This window comes from Clarias gariepinus, chromosome 4 (genome assembly GCF_024256425.1).
Source record: "Clarias gariepinus isolate MV-2021 ecotype Netherlands chromosome 4, CGAR_prim_01v2, whole genome shotgun sequence".
Taxonomy (NCBI): domain Eukaryota; kingdom Metazoa; phylum Chordata; class Actinopteri; order Siluriformes; family Clariidae; genus Clarias; species Clarias gariepinus.
This window is the reverse complement of record NC_071103.1, coordinates 37496423-37520000: the sequence shown is the minus strand read 5'-3', so window position 1 is coordinate 37520000 and position 23578 is coordinate 37496423. Positions and strand designations below refer to the sequence as shown.

At 35.6% G+C, this 23578-nt stretch overlaps 1 protein-coding gene across 1 annotated transcript in view; it reads left to right on the top strand.

Annotated features, from left to right (window-relative positions):
* gad2 (glutamate decarboxylase 2) overlaps positions 1–23091 on the top strand; it is a 25939-nt gene extending 2848 nt beyond the window's left edge. The window contains exons 5-16 of the mRNA XM_053494404.1: positions 3083–3173; positions 4443–4555; positions 6238–6353; positions 8736–8815; positions 8944–8998; positions 9878–9994; positions 15335–15399; positions 17620–17698; positions 17799–17948; positions 19032–19139; positions 20155–20244; positions 22271–23091. Coding sequence (XP_053350379.1) covers positions 3083–3173; positions 4443–4555; positions 6238–6353; positions 8736–8815; positions 8944–8998; positions 9878–9994; positions 15335–15399; positions 17620–17698; positions 17799–17948; positions 19032–19139; positions 20155–20244; positions 22271–22444 — 1238 coding nt within the window. The 3' untranslated portion in view covers positions 22445–23091. The remainder of the gene's footprint in view (positions 1–3082; positions 3174–4442; positions 4556–6237; positions 6354–8735; positions 8816–8943; positions 8999–9877; positions 9995–15334; positions 15400–17619; positions 17699–17798; positions 17949–19031; positions 19140–20154; positions 20245–22270) is intronic.
* Positions 23092–23578: the final 487 nt, after the last annotated feature.

The window sequence follows — 23578 nt, the reverse complement described above, 5'->3', positions numbered from 1 at the left end:
TGGAATGGGGGCAGGGGTAGTTCAGTGGGTACGAAACAAGTGTGTAACAAAATGAAAAAAAAAGAAAAAAGTTATGTACGTCACTCTGGATAAGGGCATCTGCAAAACGCCACATATGCAAATAAACAGGGAATGGTGTAATACAGTACATAAGATGTTGTTGTTGCCAGTGTTCAGTCCTTGAGTGAGGCCCTTAACCCTGGATAAGGGCATCTGACAAATACCATGAATGCAAATGAATAAGGAATGGTGTGGACATTGTTGTGTGTGTTGCTGTTTTAAGGCTTTGGCACATCAGCTTTAATCAATCAAGTTTTCTCTGGGTTTTCTGGTTTCTTTCACAAAATAAGCCAACTAATAGATTGGGGCAGGGGTAGGTTAAGGTGTTGGACTACTGATCAGAAGGTTCAGATCCCAGCTCCACTAAATTGCCACTGCTGGCCCCTTGAGCAAGGCTCTTAACTTTCAACTGCTTAGATGTCTAATGGAAAAAAAGTAAGTTCTTAAATGAATGCCATAAATGAATGAAGAATGGTGTGAGTGTGTGTCAAGTCAAGTGAAGTGACTTCTATTGCTGTTTTAACTATACACAATAGGTGCATTGCACAGATAAATTAACCAGCATTCCCCCAGGACCATGTTGCTACATAAAACCAGACAGGACTTTATGAGAGTACATGCTAAGTAAAGTAAACTACAAAACAAGACTAGATACAGTGCATGTGTGCAAATGTGTGTAAACAGTGTATGACAATGCAATCACTGCTACAAACAGAACATTAGCGCGATAAAAAAAAAGTTAGTGTGGTGCTGATCAATACATAGTTCTAATGTGAATAAAGTGCAAAAATATATTACATTATAATAAAAAATTTATTTGGAAAGTGCATACAGTACATAAGATGATGTTTAGAGGCATTAGTAGCTCAGTGGTAGGTTTCTGGCCGCCATGCAGACAGCCCCAGTTCAATTTTCACCCAATGCTCAAACACCAGCCACTGATCCTAAGCTCGGATAAAATGGGAGGGTGTAAATCCAGTGCCTAGTTGTGTGTGCAAATCGGACGGTTCGCTGGGATGACCCCTTGACAGAGCAGCCAAAAGACCAACAACAACAGACATGAGATGATGTTTAGCAGCAAATATGCAGGTGCTCAATACAGTACAGGATTAAGTGAATAATGGCGACTCCTGAGTGGTCAGTCTCTCACTATAGAAACTGGCAGCCAAGCAAATGTGCATGGTTTTAAAATAGGTTGAAGCCTGTCAAAACCAAACTAGTGTCCTAGTTTCAATTTTCAATTCTCAATTTTCATTCAATGAATTATGAATGTAGTGTACCTGTCACTGCACAGTGATTTAAAACCATAGTAACCACAGCAATGCATGATGGGTTTTCTTGAGCAAACTGGATATTTTTCACCATACTTTCAGACAGGACTGTTTTGTTCTTTCTTGGAATGAAAACAATTAATGTGGTAACAGCTACAGGAATGGTAGAATGATACTCAATCCTGATTGGTGGGCCTTTCATCATAAGCACTGGCTGCCAATCAAACATGACAAAAACAGCCATTTTCATTTGATGTGTGTTGGTGGTAAATTTTGTGGCTAGTTTTTAGCTTTTGGTGCTTAGTGTTAGTTGGGATAGTGGTGATATTTTAGTGGCTGTGTGACATATGTATCTAGGTCCATAAATATATGTATATCTGATCTATGCATACAAGGTTGTCATGGCAACCACTGAATTTACCACATAACTATGTTACGTTACAAAAATGAGAATCAGAAATGATATTAATTTAAGAAAAAGAGAACTTTTGTGTTAGCTTATTCATAGCGCAGCATAGTTGGATAAATTACTTAGGTAAATAAAGTTAGTAATTAATACTGAAAAACCATGTTAATTAATGAAATATTGTTAAAAGATAGCAGTTTGATTTTATGGTAAATTAAGATTTATTTACTATTTACTTCTAACTATATTACTATTAACTAATATTTTGAAGTGATACAGATTTCCTCCCGAAACTTATGTCATTGCTATGAATAAAAAATCCATAAAAGCCAGATTCAGATTTCTTTTCAAAGATTTTTTTATGTTTTTACACATTCAATAAACTTTTATGTTTCTAAACATCAATATCCATAAACAAGCATCTTTAATTGTAGTTCTTCTCATATTTTATGTCAGAAAAGTGCCAGTCTTCCGTCAGGGCACATTGATGTACGTAGATGTGATTAATAGGACCACATGAACTGTAGCATTTTAGAAAAAGCTAATTCAACGGACTTTATTTACAATATCAAGATGGAAATGTGTTTGCTGGAGTATACACATAAATTTCCATATCTTACTTTTTTGTAAGATATTTACTCACTTTGTTTAAACATACAGTATAGGGAGACTCACTAATGCAAGTGATTGTTGGCTTTATTCCAAATTGTATACCCGTTAACGAGCTTATACAATGTGTACCAATTCTTTACACAGATTATAAGATTTTTCAAGTTTAAATCCTTTATTTTTGTCAATTCCACTGCAATTAAATAAACATTTTAAAAATCAATAAAAACACATAAAACAAGACATTTAAGACTTGCCAGTCCTTTACGGCTAAATTAATGTCTCCCTTTAAGAGCAAGAACATCACGTGCATTTAAGAGGCACTCTTTCAGCCATTTAGTTGTCATTTTGTTATTTTCAGCTCTTTGTGAGCTTTGCCTTTTATGGACTTTTATAGGCATGGCTAAATGTTAGTTAGCTGTGCCTTTGAATGTGCTCAGTAATTTGCATCTCTTTGGCATTTATCAATGTCTAGAGTAAAATCTGTTACATTTCTGTCAACCTATTGGGAAATCTAAGCTCAGTTTAGTTTTCAAAACCATTTAAAAAACAACATCAAGCCCACTGACATTAAAAACCTGCAGTTTGACCTTCATTAATTTTGTTTTAGCACCAGTAGAAATGGAGCAGGCGGCGAAATCTCAAACAGCAGATACAAAATAAATAAATAAATAAATCACCCATCCAGGAAGATTCAATAATTTAATTAAATTTATATTTTTCTGTCTATTTCTAGCTCACCCCAGGTATTTCAACCAGCTCTCCACCGGATTAGACATGGTCGGCCTCGCTGCTGATTGGCTCACGTCCACCGCCAACACTAACATGTGAGTTCCTAACATTAAAACACCTTCTCTCAGATGCGAACTGAAAGAAATGGAAATGAAAGTTATTAGCCCTGACCACCCTCCATCAGTCCCTTATCACCAGTATTCAGGAAATAAAATTAAACATTGAAATAAATTGCAGTTTCAATAAAGATAATCAAAATGGTAATATATTGAGTGCTGCAGATGGACAAATCCTTTCTCAAAGAAGAAGGAAAAAGAAGGATTTCTTTTTTTCTAACTCCTGAAATTATATATAACTGAAAGTGTTCATTGTGTGTTTTTTGTTCAGTAGTGAATTTTATACTATAGTTGAAATCTGATTGAAGTGTTGGTTAGGTTTTTATAGCAGCAGCTCTGAAAGTAGTGTATCTGCAAACCTCCATGCTTACTGTACATTAATGCACCCATTATAGTGTTATCATTTCTGTAGTAATGCATCATATGAACCTATGAATAAAAAATAAAAATGTATTGTTAATGCAATAAAAAGGATAATCATTGACCTAATCTATTTTTTTAGTTGTTCATATATATATATATATATATATAGTTATTTAAAACAAAAGGCTTGTGGTGCTTACTATAAATTCCTGCATATTGAGAGTGGATCTATAGATTTTTATTATATGTATACACATTTTGGACACGGCACACTTTACTTATTATAGATGGAAATTACTATGGAAGCCCTAATGTGTTCATGATACCTAGGTGCTGTTTTCATTTTTATTATTATTATTATTATTATTATTATTAAAACTGCTTATTGTTACAATTCTTAATAGACTTAGCAAACTATTAGTTTCCACCATGCAGGATCCTGTGCTACCTGACAATGTGTGATTGGTTTAGAGCATGTGTAGGATTATAGAGAAACAATATTTTGCCACTACAAATACAAACATATTTAAATAATAATAATAATAATAATAATAATAATAATAATAATAATAATGTAAAAAAATCAGTTTTGGAGTCAGCATGATAATATATGAATTGCCACATTCAAATAACTGCCATAAGTAACTGAATTAATCTATCCGCCCCATCTATATTACTTATCTTATATTACTTATGTATTGCACTATTCATCATGCTACTACAACCTTATTTATGTTCTCCCTATAACTTAAAATTAATTCTCATGTGTTTTTATTAAGTCATGTATTTTTTTTTTTTAAATGAAGTATAGTTGTCTCCAGCGATGCTTTATACATCCCGTTCCAGTGCACCTTTCCTGACTGGTTTGTGTAATGTGATATTCAGGTTTACTTATGAGGTGGCTCCTGTGTTTGTCCTGCTGGAATATGTCACGCTTAAGAAGATGAGAGAAATCATTGGTTGGGAAGATGGACGCGGGGATGGTATCTTTTCTCCAGGTAAGATTAACCCTGGCCTTTGCCTGAAATTGATGTAGAATTTGTGTGGATTGTTGATCAGCTGCTTTAACATCTCTATCTATATTGAAAACTTAAAGCAGGGAAGCTCACTAAAGTGCATTTTATCTTGCATCAGAAAAAAAAAAATCCTCACAGTATTATAATTAGGTCAGCGTCTAAAAATATAATCAAGTTACAATAATAAGTCGGTAAAGCAAACATATTTTGGGGATGCTAGTGCTTATTATAGTGCTTAGAGAGAAGGTTAGCCTTCTACCTTCAGCCAGGTTTACACTATATGTATTTCAGCCATAGTCTATTTATTCTTATTTGGATTATTAATTAATTAATTCCTGGCTTTAAAATGCATAATATATGGAGTGCAACAAAAAGCTATTTGCTTAATTGTTTGGGAGATCACAAGAATTTTGACAATGCCACAACATCAGTCTTGTGTGTGAGTGACCCACGTGTGTTACACTACACTGCCTTGTGATGCAGCAGGAGCAGCGATTTAAAATGATGTAATTGGCTTTATTTTTGTATCTCAGGTGAATCATGTAATAGCCTTTACTCTTCCCAGTTGGTAACTGTATAGTTAGCTGTTTAAAATAAACTAGTTTAAAATAAACAGCCAATAATAAAATAACGAAAAACCTTTTTTACAACCTTTTTTTTTAAAGATTTTTATTTTTTATACAGAAAATGTGTGTGCCAAAAAAGTTATGAATGAAATTTGTACAACAATCCTGCTTTCCTAAAAATTTGAAAAAGTTTTTTTCCTAAAAACTTTTGATGATTTTATATGCATCTCAAAAATGGCGATTTTTTTTCATATTTACAAAAAAAAAAAAACGAAGCATGGATCGGGAAATAAAAAGCATGAAATATTCTGAAAAACTGTTATATAATCCTATCTAAAAATTCACCTATTTACCTAGGTAGACAAATTTTAGCACCAATATCATGTTTTGGGAATAAAGCACAATGCAGCATGAGCAATTTAGTATAATTGAGACAACCAGTAACAACATTTTGTCATAAATTCTGTATTAAAATCTCTTTGTGTGAGCATTGCTAGTATGTTAATTTAAAACCCCATAATATGAGTATGACGTCACACTATCACATATCACAATGGCGAAGGATAAACAAAACATACAAATAAATAGGAAAAAAAAATAACTTCAAGCTCTTTTTTTTTGGCAGAATTTTTTTAATATCTGATAAAGTTTAAACTGCATCAGATTTTAAAATTATTTAAAATCCTAAATAATCCCAGTGACTCAGCTGTTCATTTCACCTCCTGGCTTTAAGAATAAATTTCTTTTGACATTTGTCCTGATGGATCTTCTAGGCTTGAAGAAGGCTCAAGTTTAAACAAAGGACCAACATTAACTTGTTTGTAATCTAACGGAGGGCAGTGCAGTCGTTTAAACAGGCAAACAGAAGATCTTATTAGCCTCAGTCCAGCTTGTGGACACTAATGTAATGCAAACAACATTTCACGCTCTGTTTCCCTAATGACTACAGTGCTACAGGACCTCATTAATATGTACGACTCACTCTTAGCATGACAAACATAAGCCGTAGAGAATCAGGCCGAACAAAGACTTTGCGGTTGTAGCAGTTAGGAGAGGAACTGTCTGGTGTTGTATCTGAAATGCGTCATGTTCCTGCAGGTGGTGCCATTTCCAATATGTACGCCATGTTGCTGGCTCGCTACAAAATGTTTCCTGAAGTCAAAGAGAAAGGGATGTCATCCGTGCCCAAGCTGGTGGCCTTCACGTCCGAGAATGTACGGCCATTTTTATTTTGTCCTTATCTCCTTCTATTATTCATTCTTTATTCTGAGCATTCAGTGCGCCGTATCACAACAGGAAAATGTCAGTGGACGCCGGTGCAGCTGCTGATTTTTATCATTGCCTATTTAAAAGTGACATGCACTTTGCTAGTGCTTTTCACACCTGTGTAACGGAGGATAGGCCTGTTTTGTATAATGGCCTCTATAAACAGAGCCCCGGCGCTTTAGAAGCACTCTCTGTATTAGTACTGCTGTGAAATGCCACAGCCAAAGTTAAACCTGACCTTCAGTCTAACAGATAAGTGCACCAGCTGCCAATTCATTTGCAGCATTTTGCAAAGACCCTGGAAATACTTGCTGCTTTGAATACACACAATGCTCTAAACATTGTAGGCCACATTACACTTCGAACTGCTTGTTGATGAGAGTGATCAAAAGAAAATAACCAGACGGGAACATGCTGCTAAATTTCTTGTTCATTCTTTTCTCAGTTACCTCTGCGAATTGTTAGATTTCCCCAGTGATACACACAGATTACAGAGCTGCTGTAATTCCACTTTTGACTTTTCAAAATTCAACTTGCTGGAAACATTCCTTAGATATTTTTACTTTATGTTAACGTTACACCATCACGCAGTTGCTGCAGATACGTCTCATGTTCCACCACACCCCAAAAGGTGCTCTATTAGATTGAGATGGTGAATGTGGAGGCCGTTTGAGTGTAGTGTCCTTATTGTTAGTTAAGATGATTTTAGTTTTGGGACATGGCACGTTATCCTGTGCTCATAAAGGGATGGACATGGTCAGGGAGGCTGAGACATTTAAACTATTCAAACCATGGTCAATTAAAACTTAGGATCCCAAAGTGTGCCAAGAAAATACCCCCCAAACCATGACATCACCACCACCTGTACATGGCAGGATGAATCCGTGCTTTCATGTTATTTACTCCAAATTCTGACTTAACCATCTGAAGCTCACAGCAGAAGTTGAGACGCATCAAAGCAGGCAATGTGTTTCCAATCTTCTTTTGTCCGATTTTGGTGAGTCCATGTGAATTGTAGTCTCAGTTTCCTGTTCTTAGCTGACAGGAGCAGCATCTGGTGTGGTCTTCTGCTGCTATAGCGCATATGCTTCAAGTTTCAGCATGTTGTGTGTTCAGAGTCACTTTTTGGCATATCTCAGTTGTAACAAGCTGCTATTTGAGTTCAGTCTGGCCGTTCTCCGCTGACCTCTGGCATCAACAAAGCACTTTTGCCTAGAGAATTGTTTACACCACTCTTTGTAAATCCTAGAGATAGTTGTGTTTGAAAATCCCAGTAGATCAAAAGTTTCGAAAATAGTTAGACCAGCCAGTCTGACACCAAGAACCATGCCATGTTCAAAGTCACCTAAATGATCTTTATTCCCCAGTCTGATGCTCACTTTGAACTTCAGCAGTTCGTCTTGACCGTGTCTACAGTGCATGCCTAAATATATTGAGTCACTGTCCTGTGATTGGCTGATTAGACAATTGTGTAAAAGTTGTGAAAAAGTAATTGTGTAAAAAGTTAAACAAGTTGAAAAGTGGCCGGTTAATGTATTCTTATAGTATGTAACAATTGTTTTTACTTTTAAACACATCCTGTTAGTAAAAGAATTACGATAACCACATTAATCTCTTTTAACATGCTAATGAAGTGTCACAGATCATTAGCTCATTTAATCAGCTGCTGATTTTTTTCTCTATTCTATTCTATTCTATTCTATTCTATTATATTATATTCTATTCTATTCTATCATGCTATGCCAGGCTATTTGGTTTAAGTCTTCTTTTTTATCACCTTTCCTTTTTTTATTCTGTTTTACCATTTTTTATTTCTTTTCTTTTCTTGTTTTGTTTTTATTTGTTTGTTTGTTTGTTTCATTTGTTTGTATGTTTGTTTTTCTATATTGGTTATTTCTTACATCATTCTATTATATATTTGTTTTTGTTTTTTATCTTTTAATTCCATTATTTATTTTAGCATTCTATATCATTTTATATCTGTGCTTTTATACAGTTCTGTTTCATTTCATTTAACAATATAAAAGGTTTATTTTACATTAGGTTTGTTGAGTGACTTTTTTATTCTATTATATAATGTATTTCTGTATTCTATACATTCATCATTCTACTTTTATCAATTAATTTATTTTGTTTTATTCATATTTTGTTATATGGTGCACAAGATAAAGTTTTTAAAAACAGTTTATAATTTTATTTGGCGCATTTGGTCATTTTATTCTTAGCTTTTCTTGGTCTTGTCCTGGCCCACACGATGTGTTTTGATACCTCTGCTCTCGACATCTGAATCCTTTTAACTTTTGCCTGAACTACTCTGTCCTTCATTTCAGAGTCATTTCTCAATCAAGAAGGGAGCTGCCGCTCTTGGAATAGGAACAGAGAGCGTGATCTGTATCAAAGCTGATGAGAGGTAGGTCTGGATATTCCATAGTGATATTTTTTTGTCCATGACTGGAGAAATGAGAAATACACTTAAACATGTCTTAATGATAATCACACATGGCTCCAGTGATGGAATGGTGCTTTTGTCTCTGACAGGGGAAAGCTGATCCCTTCTGACCTGGAGCGAAGGATAGTGGAGGCCAAGCAGAAGGTATTGACACACACACACACACACACACACACACACACACACACACACACACCTGTTTAAATGTCTTAAGTCTGTCTCATCAGTCTGCACTTTGTCTGAACTTTCCAGCAGAAGTGCAAAACAGCATAACTGATGCGATCTCCAAAACCAACACAGACATTACTGTGACCATAAACTCTAACTGACTTTTCTTATTTCTCTCTTTCTTTCTTTTTCTTTTGTTTTTTTTTCTGTTTCTTCTATTCTATTCTATTCTATTCTATTCTATTCTATTCTATTCTCCATTACCTTTTGTCATTATGTACTATATTTTCTTTGCAAATTGTTCTATTCTGTTTATTATTAAATTCTTAAATATATACTTTTCATTAACAATTTAATACATTCTATTTGATTATAGCCCCCCATATGTATTTTCATCACTTTTTCCTTGATAGTTAATGATTTTTAATATTTTTAATTACTTTATTTCTTTTCATTTAATTCTCTCTTCTATTTAATTTAATTACTTCCCATTCCTATCCTGTTTTATTGTAGTACTTCTTTTGTTTATCATTATATTGTGTTATCCTTTTGTGTGTAACTTCTTTCATATTCCTTTTATTTTATTAACCTATTTAGTTGTATCCATTTGTTCTATTGTTTCTTTTCTATTCTTACTCTGTAATACACTTAAAAAAAATTATGCACAGCATTGTTGGTCATCATGTTTGGCATTTTTATCTATCTATCTATCTATCTATCTATCTATCTATCTATCTATCTATCTATCTATCTATCTATCTATCCATCTATCTATCTATCTATCTATCTATCTATCTATCTATCTATCTATCTATTTTTTTATTGTCTTTGTTTAATGTGTTTTCTCTTCCTTAGGGTTATGTACCATTCTTTGTGAGCGCCACAGCTGGAACTACAGTGTATGGCGCATTTGATCCTCTAATTGCCATCTCAGACATCTGTAAAAAGTATAACATTTGGATGCATGTGGATGTGAGTTTAACATTTTTATTACTATGATATTGAGACTGTGTGCTGATGTGGTGATGGTGTGCTGATGTGTGATGTGATGGAATAACTGTTCTGATGTGTTGACTGTAAGCTGAAATACTTAGGGAATGACTGTGTGCTGATCTGGAGATTGTGCTGATTTTGTGACACCGTGCTGATGTGATGACAACCTGTTGATGTTGTGACTCGGTGCTGATGTGGTGACTGGGTGCTGATGTGGGGACTGCACTGATTTGATGATTGGGTGCTAATGTGGCGACTGTGCTGATTCTGTGACTGTGCTGATATGGTGACCGTGCTGATGTGGGGACTGCCTTGATAAAGTAACTGTGCTGATGAGAGGATCGTGCTGATGAAAGGACTGTGCTGATTTGGTAAATGTGCTGATTTGGTAACTGTGCTAATGAGGAGACTGTGCTGATGAGAGGACTGTGCTGATTTGGTGACTGTGCTGATGAGAGGACCTTGCTGATGAGGTGACTGTGCTGATGAGAGGACTGTGCTGATTTGGTGATTGTGCTTATGAGAGGACTGTGCTAATTTGGTGATTGTGCTGATTTGGTGACTGTGCTGATTTGGTGACTGTGCTGATGAGAGGACTGTGCTGATTTGGTGACTGTGCTGATTCGGTGACTGTGCTGATTTGGTGACTGTGCTGATGAGAGGACTGTGCTGATTTGGTGACTGTGCTGATTCGGTGACTGTGCTGATGAGAGGACTGTGCTGATTTGGTGACTGTGCTGATGAGGTGACTGTGCTGATGAGAGGATTGTGCTGATGAGGTGACTGTGCTGATGAGGTGACTGTGCTGATGAGGTGACTGTGCTAATAAGAGGATTGTGCTGATGAGGTGACTGTGCTGATGAGAGGAGTGTGCTGATAAGGGTGACTGTGCTGATTCGGTGACTGTGCTGATGAGAGGACTGTGCTGATTTGGTGACTGTGCTGATAAGGTGACTGTGCTGATGAGAGGATTGTGCTGATGAGGTGACTGTGCTGATGAGGTGACTGTGCTAATAAGAGGATTGTGCTGATGAGGTGACTGTGCTGATGAGAGGAGTGTGCTGATAAGGGTGACTGTGCTGATGAGGTGACTGTGCTGATGCAAGAATTGTGCTGATGAGGTGACTGTGCTGATGAGAGGACTGTGCTGATTTGGTGACTGTGCTGATGTGAGAACTGTGCTGATAAGGTGACTGTGCTGATAAGAGGACGTGCTGATGAGAGGACTGTGCTGATTTGGTGACTGTGCTAATGCGAGGACTGTGCTGATGTGAGGACTGTGCTGATTTGGTGTTGAGATGGTGATTTTGTCCAGAAGGGTTGATTGGATTGATTTTCTGACTGAACTGGTGTGGTAAGAGTGTGCTATGTCATGATATTGTAACTGTACTGATCCAGTTCCTGCATGCTGATGTGGTGAATCTGCTCGATGTGTGGTGACTTTGTGCTAATGTGATGACTGGGTGCTGACATGATGACTATATCCTGATGTGGTCACTGTACTGATGAGGTGACTGTGCAGACTTGGTTACTGTACTGATATGGTGACTGGGTGCCAATTTGGTGACTGAACTGATAGTGACTGTGCTGATTTGGTGTCTAGCCATTAGAGCTTGGAGCATTTTAGCCAATATTTTATTTATTTATTTATTTTAAATAAAAGAGCTCAGGATTGTGCAGTATAAACTGACATGTCCATCTTTTGAGCATTAATTAGGCAATATTATAAACTGATTTTTTTTTTTGTTAATTTTAACTAACTACCCAAACTTGGATGAGCAAAAAAAAAAAATTAGAAAATGGATCACATAGGCAAAGAAATAGCACAGATGATCATGTCTTTTTATTGTTTTATTGTTTTAATATGCTCATTTCCATGATTCCACTATTCTGGCACTCTTTCTAAAAGTAATGATAACTTTTATTCTACCTGACATATCCAAAAACCTAAAAAGGAAGCCTCCCAGTTAACACACCGGCAAAGCTTACATTTAAGCACTTTTTATATATATATAATCGTCATTGACCTATGCTGTGTTGCTGGCACGTATCTGTGCCGCTTAAGCTTTAAAGGTTTTTACGTTGTGACTGGGTGCTAATGTGGTGAATTTGCAGGTCCTAACAGTGTGCTGATGTGGTGTTTATGTTCCTATGTGGTAGATGTCTGGTCGTTTGGTGATTGTGCCATGATGGGGTGACTGGGTGCTGCTGTCTTTACTTTATGATGTAGTGTCTATGTGTTAAGAGCACATGTGATGTGCAGATATTGTAAAGTGCTCCAAGTGTGCTGTCACTGCTGGCTCATCATCACTGCATAAAGTTCTTCACCCTGCCAAGTATTCACATCCTGTTGCAGTCTTACGACCCTGAACTCAGCTCTGGTGACTGTTAAACACATCACGTTTTATACAATAAAAAGAAAGCACTGTAAAAACACTGGTTAAAAATAAATCAATGAAAAAATAATTTTTTCTCAAAGAGAAAAATAAAAGTCAACATAAACATGCAAACAAACAAACAAACACTAATCTTGTTTTTACTTTATAGCCAGTTATAGTTTTTCATCACTGATTGGAAGAAACTATTTTTGCTTTAAAGGCTCTCATATGGATTATTAGGTGTTGTTTTTTTCCAGGACTGGTAAAAATAAAACAGAATAACATAATCTTTATACAAAAAATATTTTTTTGGCTATTTAGAATTGTATTATGATTAAGTTCTGTCTCTAAAAATTAATCATTTTCGTTACCGCAAATAAAATTGGTAATGCAATATAACATTTCAATTTGATAAGACTTATTTTGGTGCTATAAATGAAATCCCTTGGAAAAATAATAACATTTAAAAGCTGCCTACTTGCTATTATACTTTGTGTATGTGTGTGTGCGTGTGTGTGTGTGTGTGTGTGTGTGTGTGTGTGTGTGTGTGTGTGTGTGTGTGTGTGTGTGTGTGTGTTCGTTTTATACTCTAGAGACCAATAAGATGAATAACAATGGTTTGTTCTCTCATTTTATTCGAGAGCAGGCCTTTGAACTTATACTTAGGCCCATTTAAACACACATACACACACACGCACAAGCACACACACACACACACACACACACTAGACTGTGACTGTGTCTAGACTGTGTTCTGTCCTGATCTCAGAAGGTGGAATGAGTTTCCTATAGATGTCCGTACAGTCGAGTCCTTAAGCGGCGAATAAAGATCTATCTGTTACTCTGTTACTTAGATATTTAGGTTAATCACCCTCACAATAAATACATACATGAATACATAAATGAAAATAAATAACCGTTACACTGACAGTACTAGTTAGTGACCTAGTAAACCCATGTAAAGACCTATCTACTGATGGGAGCTTCAAAGTCCCTCTTGATAAGTGCGTCTGTCAAACGCCATAATGTGAATAGAATCTAAATGTAAACCATCACAGCTTTACCTCTGCCAAGTGGGGCATTTTCACTCATAAGCTGTTTCAAGGAGAAAACATTATACAGTACTTTCAAACTTTGAACTCTTTCACGTCATTTTATTTTCAAATAAATTTTCAAATAAAAAAAAAGGACTTTTCAGCGTTTAATGTTTAAACACATTTTTACGAAGAATTAGCAGTTTGGAAACGTTGATTATACATTTTTATATTAGAATATTAGCCATATTTTTATTTTTATTTGTGTTGACCTTGCTAGGATTAGGATTTAATAGAAGGAGATATAAACCCTAATATGTAAAATCCCCAAAATTCGACACTATAACCAAATACTACCTGGAAATACAGACTTTTTATAAATTAAGTACAGGCTTGCTTGAGCGTCGCATTTACTCAGTCATACTCATCTACTACTGTAGGTGATTCACTTTTGGAATTGTAAATAAATACATAATTAAATAATTAATTAAATAAATAAATAAATAAATAAATAAATTTTAATATTTAAATGCATTTTTTTAAATCTGAAATTTTACCCTTATTAAGTCCAAAAAATAGGTAACCTTGTAAATTTATTAAAGACAGTTCATATAAATAAATAAATAAATAAATGTATTTATTGTAATGTGTCTTAAATGCAAGGATTGGTCAAGTCAAATTGAGACTTTTGATTGTGCAGAATAACAGAACACAGTTCTGAGAGTATAAAGTCCCTTTATTTCTCTATATAATCTCCAGCTACACTAATGCACTTATTCCAGTGTTTCACTAGTGCTTGAACACCATCAAGGTAAAAAAAATTCTCAGTGTGCCCGAGCCAGGGTTTAGATTTCTAAGCATTTCACTGCATATCATACTGTGTATGACTGTGTATGTGACAAATAAAATTTTTAATTTGAATGATAAGACTGCTTGTGTCACACTGAAACCCTGGCCTCCCAGGAACTCCTTTAATAACCCAACATGTGAAAATAGCTTGGATTTGCGGTCAAAACTGTACGGGTGATGTGGCAATAACTCCAAGCCGAGTTCCTGTAATGTTCGAGCGGTTCTGGTGAATGATTGTGAGTACAGTTCACAAGGACAGATGTGTCTTTTAGTAATAATAAGTTTTTTAACAATTTTAATGGAAAGGACTTCAGTAAGCTCCAAGCCGGGATGGTCATTCACAGACGTGCGGCCTTCTTTAAAATGTTTGCACCATTCAGATGTTATAAAAATAACATAAGATATACCTTTAGTCGTCCCAAATTGGGCAAATTCCTATGTTACAGCAGCAAATAAAAAATTGGCAAATATAAAGTAGGGACAGAACAATGTATAAATAAACAATACAAACAATACAATAGTTAGAATGCGACATCACCGTACTATGTTTGAAGTCTTCTGTAAAAATCAATTGCTTTATGCCTTCAAGAAATTTCATCAACAACAAGTCCCGGTTTGATTTGAACACACCTCATAAAATAAAATATTATTAAAGAAAAACACATTTAAAAAATAATGGTTTAGCTTCCAAGCCCTATAGCAGGTTGAACTGTAAAATGTCCTTTGTATATTTTATAAATAAATATACACCAAATTTTGGTTTTAAGACCAGTGTTTTTAGACATTCACTTACTTTCCAAATTAATAGATCTGTTTAGAAATACAAAAAATTATTTAGTAACCAAACATATATATTTTTTAATCAGTCATTTGTTTTCACTTATAAATCAGCATGCATTAGAGGACATGGACAAGGAGATTCGTTTGTACTGAGACTGTCCCGAGTGTGGACAGGTAGGCTGATGCATGCTGTGACCTTCATGCTGCGGAGCGATGTGTTAAACAGTCTTGTTATCCGTCTCCTGGAGTGTGTTAACCTCCTGGGTTTTCCTGCGCAGGGTGCCTGGGGAGGGAGTCTGCTCATGTCCCGGAAACACCGGTGGAAACTCAACGGCGTCGAGAGGTCAGCACTGCCTTTACTGCCGAGTTCACACTCTATAAATCATATAGTCTTTTCCTCCATTCAGTACAGAATATGCAACATGTCTGCTAATGCTGTTTCCCATTGGCCCAGACACACACACACACACACACACACACATACACACATGCAGTTAATTGTGGAATGTTGTTGCATTAAATACCACAGTATGGTAGATTTCTTGAACAATACTTCAAGCTGTAATGTAACTCACAGCTTTATGTTAATGTACTGTTCTAATATCTTATGTTTTTTATCATCTTCTATTATCTATCACTTGTACAGTATTACAAATGCTTCACATAATCAAATCCTAAAAAAAGAAAAATGTTTCATTGATTGAACAAAAAAGATGTAAACATTGATATTAATAAAACATCAATATGTTTATGTACAAATTTATGGAAGGAGTCTCCAGTTTCAGTACATACTGCAGCTTGCTTTGTTGAAGGTCCTTAAATTTGTAATCGTTGGTAAATCGATGTGGTGTAAGAGGAATAAAACACTTCCATACAGGCTGTAAAATCAGTGACGATGAGAAATTAAAACGCATTATGCATTATTCCTCGCTTTATTAACATGATGAAATGAGCTTGTGTATAAACTCAAATACAATGTAATCCAAATTGTACATTTTAAGCAGAACTATAAAGGACCGGCCTCTAATATCCTGTTGCTCTTTAAACATGATTGGATTTGACAAGAACATCATCTTTATAACTTCTGCATGTGAAATAAATCCGTATCTTCGGCGTCTCGGGCTGCAGGAAGAAATCTGGCTTGATTCGCCATCAGATTGTTGATGTTAAGTTTCTCTCCCACTGAGAAGTCGCCGACTGCAGCTGTGAAGTTGTGTGTGATCTGTGAGACTTTCAGGAGAACAAAAAGCAGTGTGTGAATTATCTTGTGTGACAAGAAAACATTTACTGTAAGCATGTGAGTTAATGACCAAATTAGCTGAAGACACACAATCTGAGCCGATCGTATCTGATTCTAAACTCAGATAATGTTATTACTCTATTGATTACATTTTGTTTTCTCATTTTACTAGAGAGCAGGTCTTTATACTTACGATTAGGTTATTTCACACACACACACACACACACACACACACACACTGACACAGACAAGGGACATGATACAATTATACGATATAATGTTTATAGGAATTCATACATCTATTCTTGTATTAATGTGCATTAATGTGGTTACAACATGTATCTTTGTCATCAAGATTTTCAGTTCATCTGAATTTCTTTATTTTTATTTAGTTATAATAAATATTAGTTCTTAGATACAGTACATTAATTACAACTATATTAGGATGTTACCTATACAGTACTATATCACACCACTATATTAGGATTTTGTGCTAAATATTTTTTTTATTAAATTATTAATTTATTTATTTACATTTACCAACATTAAATTAAATATTATAATATCATTTTTTTAATGATCTAAAAGAGGAAATATATTAATGGCCCACTCAGTATAATAATTAAATTGAGTTTTATTTAATTTATGATGATTCTTTCATGGCATGACTAGTGCAAAGTAATAAAAAGATGAAAAAAGAAAGCCATAATATTGTAATCTTAATAATAAATAATAAGTCTACTAATAAATCTACCTATAAACAATACATTTACTAAATAAATCTACTCAATAATAAATAATAATTATATCGATTATTTTTATATTATTATTCTATTTTTGATTGAAAATTTATTAAAAACTAAATAGTTTTTTCTCGAGATATAGACTAAATAAATAAACAGATGAATATATAAAGAAATAAATCAATAAAAGTTCATTAATTTTATTCCTATTAATAAAGTAACACCATCATGCTTTAATGATGTATACAGTATTTGCATATTGAAGTACAACATTTATAACTATTTGGACTACAGTTCATGGCTCTTTGGTAGGAATATATTATTTAGTTTATTTATATTGTCTTGGTTTTATTGTCATGAGCACACAAAGAAAAAACCTGATACTGTAGCTAAACTAGTTTGAAATGTTATTGTACTGGTTTGGGGATTTTTAATGGAGATGTAAAGTGGATCTCACTGAATCAAGTCATTAAATAAATGAATAAACTCAGTTTGAGTTATTAAATAAAAGTCTAATGGTGTGACCATGCTTACCTGATCCACACTTAAAACAGTGTCGTTTGCACTTTCCCACTTTCAGGGCGAACTCCATGACGTGGAACCCTCATAAGATGATGGCGGTGCCCCTGCAGTGCTCGGCTTTGCTCGTCAGAGAGGAGGTGAGGAGTGAGGCTTTAGATCATTACAGCGTCTCCATCTTTAATGACTGTGTTTTATTTAAGTGCTCTATTTTCACTCCGTGTTGTTTCTGTGTTGCAGGGTTTGATGCAGAGCTGCAACCAGATGCAGGCGTGTTATCTGTTCCAGCAGGACAAACACTACGACCTGAGCTACGACACCGGAGACAAGGCGCTGCAGTGTGGACGTCACGTCGACATCTTCAAGCTCTGGCTCATGTGGCGGGCGAAGGTACAGATGCAGAGAGAGATTTAGACAAGAAGGACGTTTCAACCTACAAACAAGATCCGAATTAGATTAAAACACTTGGCTACGGGCAGAGTGCTGTGGTTTTTGAGATATAGAGGATTTTCAGCATTTACACTAAGAAGCAGCAAATTAAAAAAAGTTTTGGTTAGGGTTAAAACAAACACAGTACCTGTACATATAGTTATATTAACTAGGTAAATAATTCTTTAATCTAAATAAAAATTAATTGCTCTATTTATGTTCTATGGCAAAAACTAACATAAATCAATTTACTTACATAATGTCACTTGTTAGTGTGACTGTAGTTCACCTCATCGAGGGATCCAGTGAAGGTTACAGACATCACTGTTTCCTCCACTGGATCATTAGCATACTGCATCCTGATTGGCTCTTATCTAATGCAACTTGTTATGAAACAATAACACACGTTCAACACTAAGCAGAGAGAATGTGTGGAGCTCTACAACACGCTGCCTTATCATCAAACACACAGGAGCTGTTTCTGAAATCTTCATTTAAAAAATTTATAAAATAAATTCTGCCTCCCTTATTTTTGTTTGTTTGTTTGTTTGTTTGTTTGTTTTTTCCTCATCGCCTTTTCCCAATACAGACCTTTCCGATTTTTCTGTTTCCTTCCTTCCTTGTTTTTATGACACTTACTTATTATGTTCCTGCTATTTTCACTTGTTTGTTTGTTTCCTTTTTTTGTCTCGGTGTTTTCTTTTTTTTTTTTTTTTTTCCTGTGCTTCTTTCAATTTTTGTTTGCATTGTTGTTGTTATTATTATTATTTCTTTATTTCTTTGTCTTGTCCGTCTGCTTTTGGTCTTTGTTCATATCTCGTTGTTTTTGTCTTTTTTGTCTTTCCTGGCTACATTTTATAATTTTTTTCCTCCTTCCATTCTTTCAACTTTCATTTTTTATTTTCTTTTTCAATATTCTTTTTTTCCTTTCTTTCTTTCTTGATTTTCATTTATTTATTTGCATTCTTTTTGTTTCCTTTTTTGTAAATGATATTTATTTCTCTCTCTCTCTCTCTCTCTCTCTCTCTCTCTCTTCCCACACAGGGCACTATTGGCTTCGAGGCTCAGATAGATAAGTGTCTGGAATTGTCTGAATATCTCTACAACAAGATCAAGGACAGAGAAGGGTACGAGATGGTGTTTGATGGAAAGGCAAGTTCCTACACCTGATATTTTAATATATTTCATTTACCTTGCTGATTTATTCTTTTTTTTTCCTCCCTGAGATGCCCCGGGGGGTGAGCGCGCTGCCAGCAGTGTTTATATAAAGCCATTTAGCGCCTCGGTGCTGATTGTGAAAGCGCTCCCTTTCAGACGGCAGGGGAAGCGGCCCTGGCTAATCTAAATGGAAATGATGCTTGTTGGCAGTGTGGCCTCTTCACAGGGCTGCTGGCCTGAGTGAGGATTATAACACTGATAGAATCAAAGCAGGACACAAGACACACACACACACAAAAGAAAATGCAACATTTTCAATTTAACTCTTCCTTTTTTCTGCGGAAAAAGGCAAAAAACAAAACCCTGACAGAGAGCATTGAGAGCTCGGAGATGCTGCATAAATAGTAACGCCTGGTCAGCTGCGAGTCACAAGCCATGTTAAATTATAGGGCTTTGTGTATGTGTGTGTGTGTGTGTGTGTAGTCAGTGTAGTGTGTAATGGTTGCCTCTTACGAGTGCTGCCCTCTGGAGACACACAATAGGGCTGAGTGGCTATAATGGAGTTTAATGCCTCTCTATGAGCTACCTGCTCCATAAAACACACACACACACACACACACACACACACACACACACACACACACACACACACACACACAAAAAAAAAAAAAAAAAAAAAAAAACTCTCCCCCCATCCTGAACATCCCGCCTTATTGTCTGTGCATGAATTGGTCTTTTGATTGAACAGATTACACAGCAGCTCCAAAAGTGACAGCGACAATTATTCTCATTACGAGGCAGCCGGTGAGTGGCGAGGCTAATCACACCACCTCAGCCTCCACGCGTTTGCATCTCAATGAGCTTCATGTTTCATGGAGTGACACATGTGTGTGTGTGTGTGTGTGTGTGTGTTTGTGTGTGTGCATGGGTTTTATGGTGAAAATGAAAAGTAGACCTTCATGCTGTTGTTTATTTGTTTGATTGTTTGTTTATGTGTGTGTATTCGCAGCCTCAACACACCAACGTGTGTTTCTGGTACCTTCCGCCTGGCCTGCGCTACATAGAAGACAAAGTGGAAAAGATGAAGCGTCTACACAAGGTGAGTGAGAAGGGAAAAGGAGGTCTCACTGGTCATCACTGCTTAAATACCCAACAGAAGTCCAGGTTTATGGATATTAATATATATATTGATATATTCTTATTATTATTATTATTATTATTATTATTATTATTATTATATGGAATTCTGATTGTAATCATCTTATTAGATTTAGGAGATGATCCAAACATGATTAGGGTCACAGCAAGGTCAAACATCTGAAATAACTTTATTCCTGTTTCCTATACAGGGCTTTAACTTTCTTACTTACTTCCAAGTACATGTTAAGGTTATTTTTCTGTTTTTTTTTCCTGCACTTTTTACTTTCGGTCTATGAACCGGTCCATCTGTCAGACTGTTAGTAGGACGTTTTTTTTTCAAAAGGACATGGTTAAATGTTGGACTCACATGGACTCAGTATGATCCTACAACAACTGGGTGACTGGATTACATTTCTACATTGGTTTTAAGTGGATCAGAGGCATAAAAATCAATAATGAGACAGACTAGACTTTTTACATTTACGTTTAATTATTTCTTCGAACTGGTCTTCGTCTAATGCAGAATGATTGTACAGCATTCATCTTCAATACAAGAATATAAAGAACAAAAGATTCTAAAATCAACATAGTATCAAAAATCTACAGCTCATCTACTCGTTAATTAAACGTCCCTTCAGCAAATGCGTTTGGACACCATCCACAGAGTTCTCTCAAAATGTTTTTGTCAGAATTTCTAGTTTAAATTTTTTGTTGAGTTGTTGTTTTTGCTTCCTGACTCAAATTCTCGATATGTTTAAAGCTCCAAAAGTGTACAGTGAGCCCACTTTATGCAGTCCACAATCCAGTTTTGATTTGAGTTTAGCCAACATTATGTTGGATCACCCAAGTTGTAACCATGATGTGAGGTTCTGATGAAGGTAGACCTCCTTCCTCTTTATGATTCCATTCACTTTGTGGAATTCATCAGTGATACTGGCAGCAAAACAGCCCCAAAGCATGACACCACCACTACCATAATTCACAGAATAACAAACATTTTGTTATAGCCAACTTTGTACGTCAGAGAATAATAGTTTTCCAAAAAAAGTAAAAAGTCCAAAAATGGTGTTGGCATTTTGCTGTCAAACTGATAATACTGTATGTACACTTGTTTGGACTGAACTTGGAAACCACAGTTGATTAAAAATAACTCAAAGTAACATTCCTTACCTTAGATCTATTTGCACTGAGCTTCTTGGACTTTCTCTTTTTGAGTTCAAAAAATTATTATAAGACGCCGAAATATATATAATTATTCTTATCTTGGCTAAGTGTGATGATGGTGTCAGTCATCATCACTAACAATAAGTTGAAAGACCTCCGGCTCGGAACATTAAAATTCTTTTAGGACTTTCAGGACAAGTGAATTTTTAATCTAAGTATGTGTATATTTTTTACACTGTATGTCATTTGGAGAGATAATTTTGCCATTGTAGTGTAGCAGGTAGTTTTTAACTGGAAAAGCAATGTGGAGAAAAAGGAGGCTGGGGTTTTTCAAAGTGTGACCTCAGTCACATATCAAAGACAATAACCACCTACTCTTGTTTTATTTCTGTAGATGAGAAAAAATCCCAGGGTACCATTTCTGCCAATAGCGTTTAAACAGCTGCCAGAAATAAAAAGTGACATGAGACATCCGTACCGAATAATTTATTTTCACCAGGGCATTGTTAGATTACTTCTGCACGTCTTTCTGCAGATGTCCGCTGCTAAATTTAGCCTCTCGCTCTTTCCTATGCCAGACACACTCCTGCATCAACGTAATCAACCTGGACTTTAATGGAAAGACCAGATGAGCAGTCAATAACTTCAACCTCAAACCATCACCCATTCCCATCACTGTCAAATGATAAATAAACACACCTTTATCTGTTTTTTTGGAAGTATAAGTTTTTATACTGTAGGTCTTGAAAAACTTTTCAGGATGTGGATTAGATTGATAAATTTACAGCTCCATGACTGAGTGTAAAATGTCTCTTTATCAGGTGGCTCCCACGATCAAAGCTCGGATGATGGAGTACGGGACGACCATGGTGAGCTACCAACCTCAAGGAGACAAGGTCAACTTTTTCCGCATGGTCATCTCCAACCCAGCCGCCACTTTCGAGGATATCGACTTCCTCATCGAAGAGATCGAGCGACTCGGACAGGATCTGTAACGCTCCCGGTGTCTCGATGTACAAAACGTTTGTTGTGAATGTATGGTAATTTTCTTGCTTTTTCCCCCTCCTCCTCTTCTCCAAAATCTAATCTAGTTAAATATGTTTAACGTCAAAAAGTCCATATTTAAGTATTATAGCACCGTCGTGGACGTCTTGGTCCAAAACCCTGTAGAAGTCTTAATGTCCGCTCCTGTCTATGTTAGCGTAAGCTTTATGTGTGTGGTGTGAGTGTGAAGAATTACTTGTTTTAATCATGTGCAATAGGTCACAATTTATAGCAAATCTATAAGAGAACTCTGACCAGATATTCTATGTGCCAGCCGTCATTTTAGAAGGTAGAAGAAAGAAGGAGATTTATTGGTATAGATGTAGGAGAGAGAGAAAGAGAGCACTTTGGCTTCCCTCGGTATCGCCTTTACAAGCACAGGCGGCATTTGAGTGTCGTTAAGTAGAGAATACAGTAGAATTCTATTTATTTATTCGTTAGTTTATTTGTATTTAATGAGCACAACTCTTGTATTGTATTTGCTTAGTTGAAAAAGTAAAGAGTAAGCGGGAGGAGCTGAAGCCAACTGAACCAAAAGGTCTAAACTAGAGCAGTGATAAGACCTAACCATGGAGCATAAAGCACTTATTCTAAACTGAATAAAAGAATGAGTGACAAGAATAATATGTGTTGATACGATTAGACTAGAATTAATTCAGATACATCAGTTGAAAATTATTTTAAAATTATAAGAAATTTTATTAATATTTAATAATAATAATAATAATAATAATAATTATTATTATTATTATTATTATTTGATCAGGGTTGAAATGTGCTAAAAAGTAAAATAACATTTCAAGTAAGAATGGAGAAAGAAGCATCCAGCTGCCATCCAGATGTTTATCATACTACCAGGGAAAATGGTTTAGTCCATACAGTAAAAGCATTAAGCCCTATTCAGACTGGATTAGTTTCACCCATGGAGAAATTCATCTATAAAATAATTCCAATGGTTAAGAGCACGCTGCAAAGAAGTGAAGATTCCGGGTTTTTAGTTGAGGTAATCGTTTCCTAGCAGAGATTGTAACCTACAGAAATGCCATGGTGACACGGCACAACGGCTCCTAACATTTTCAGGGTCG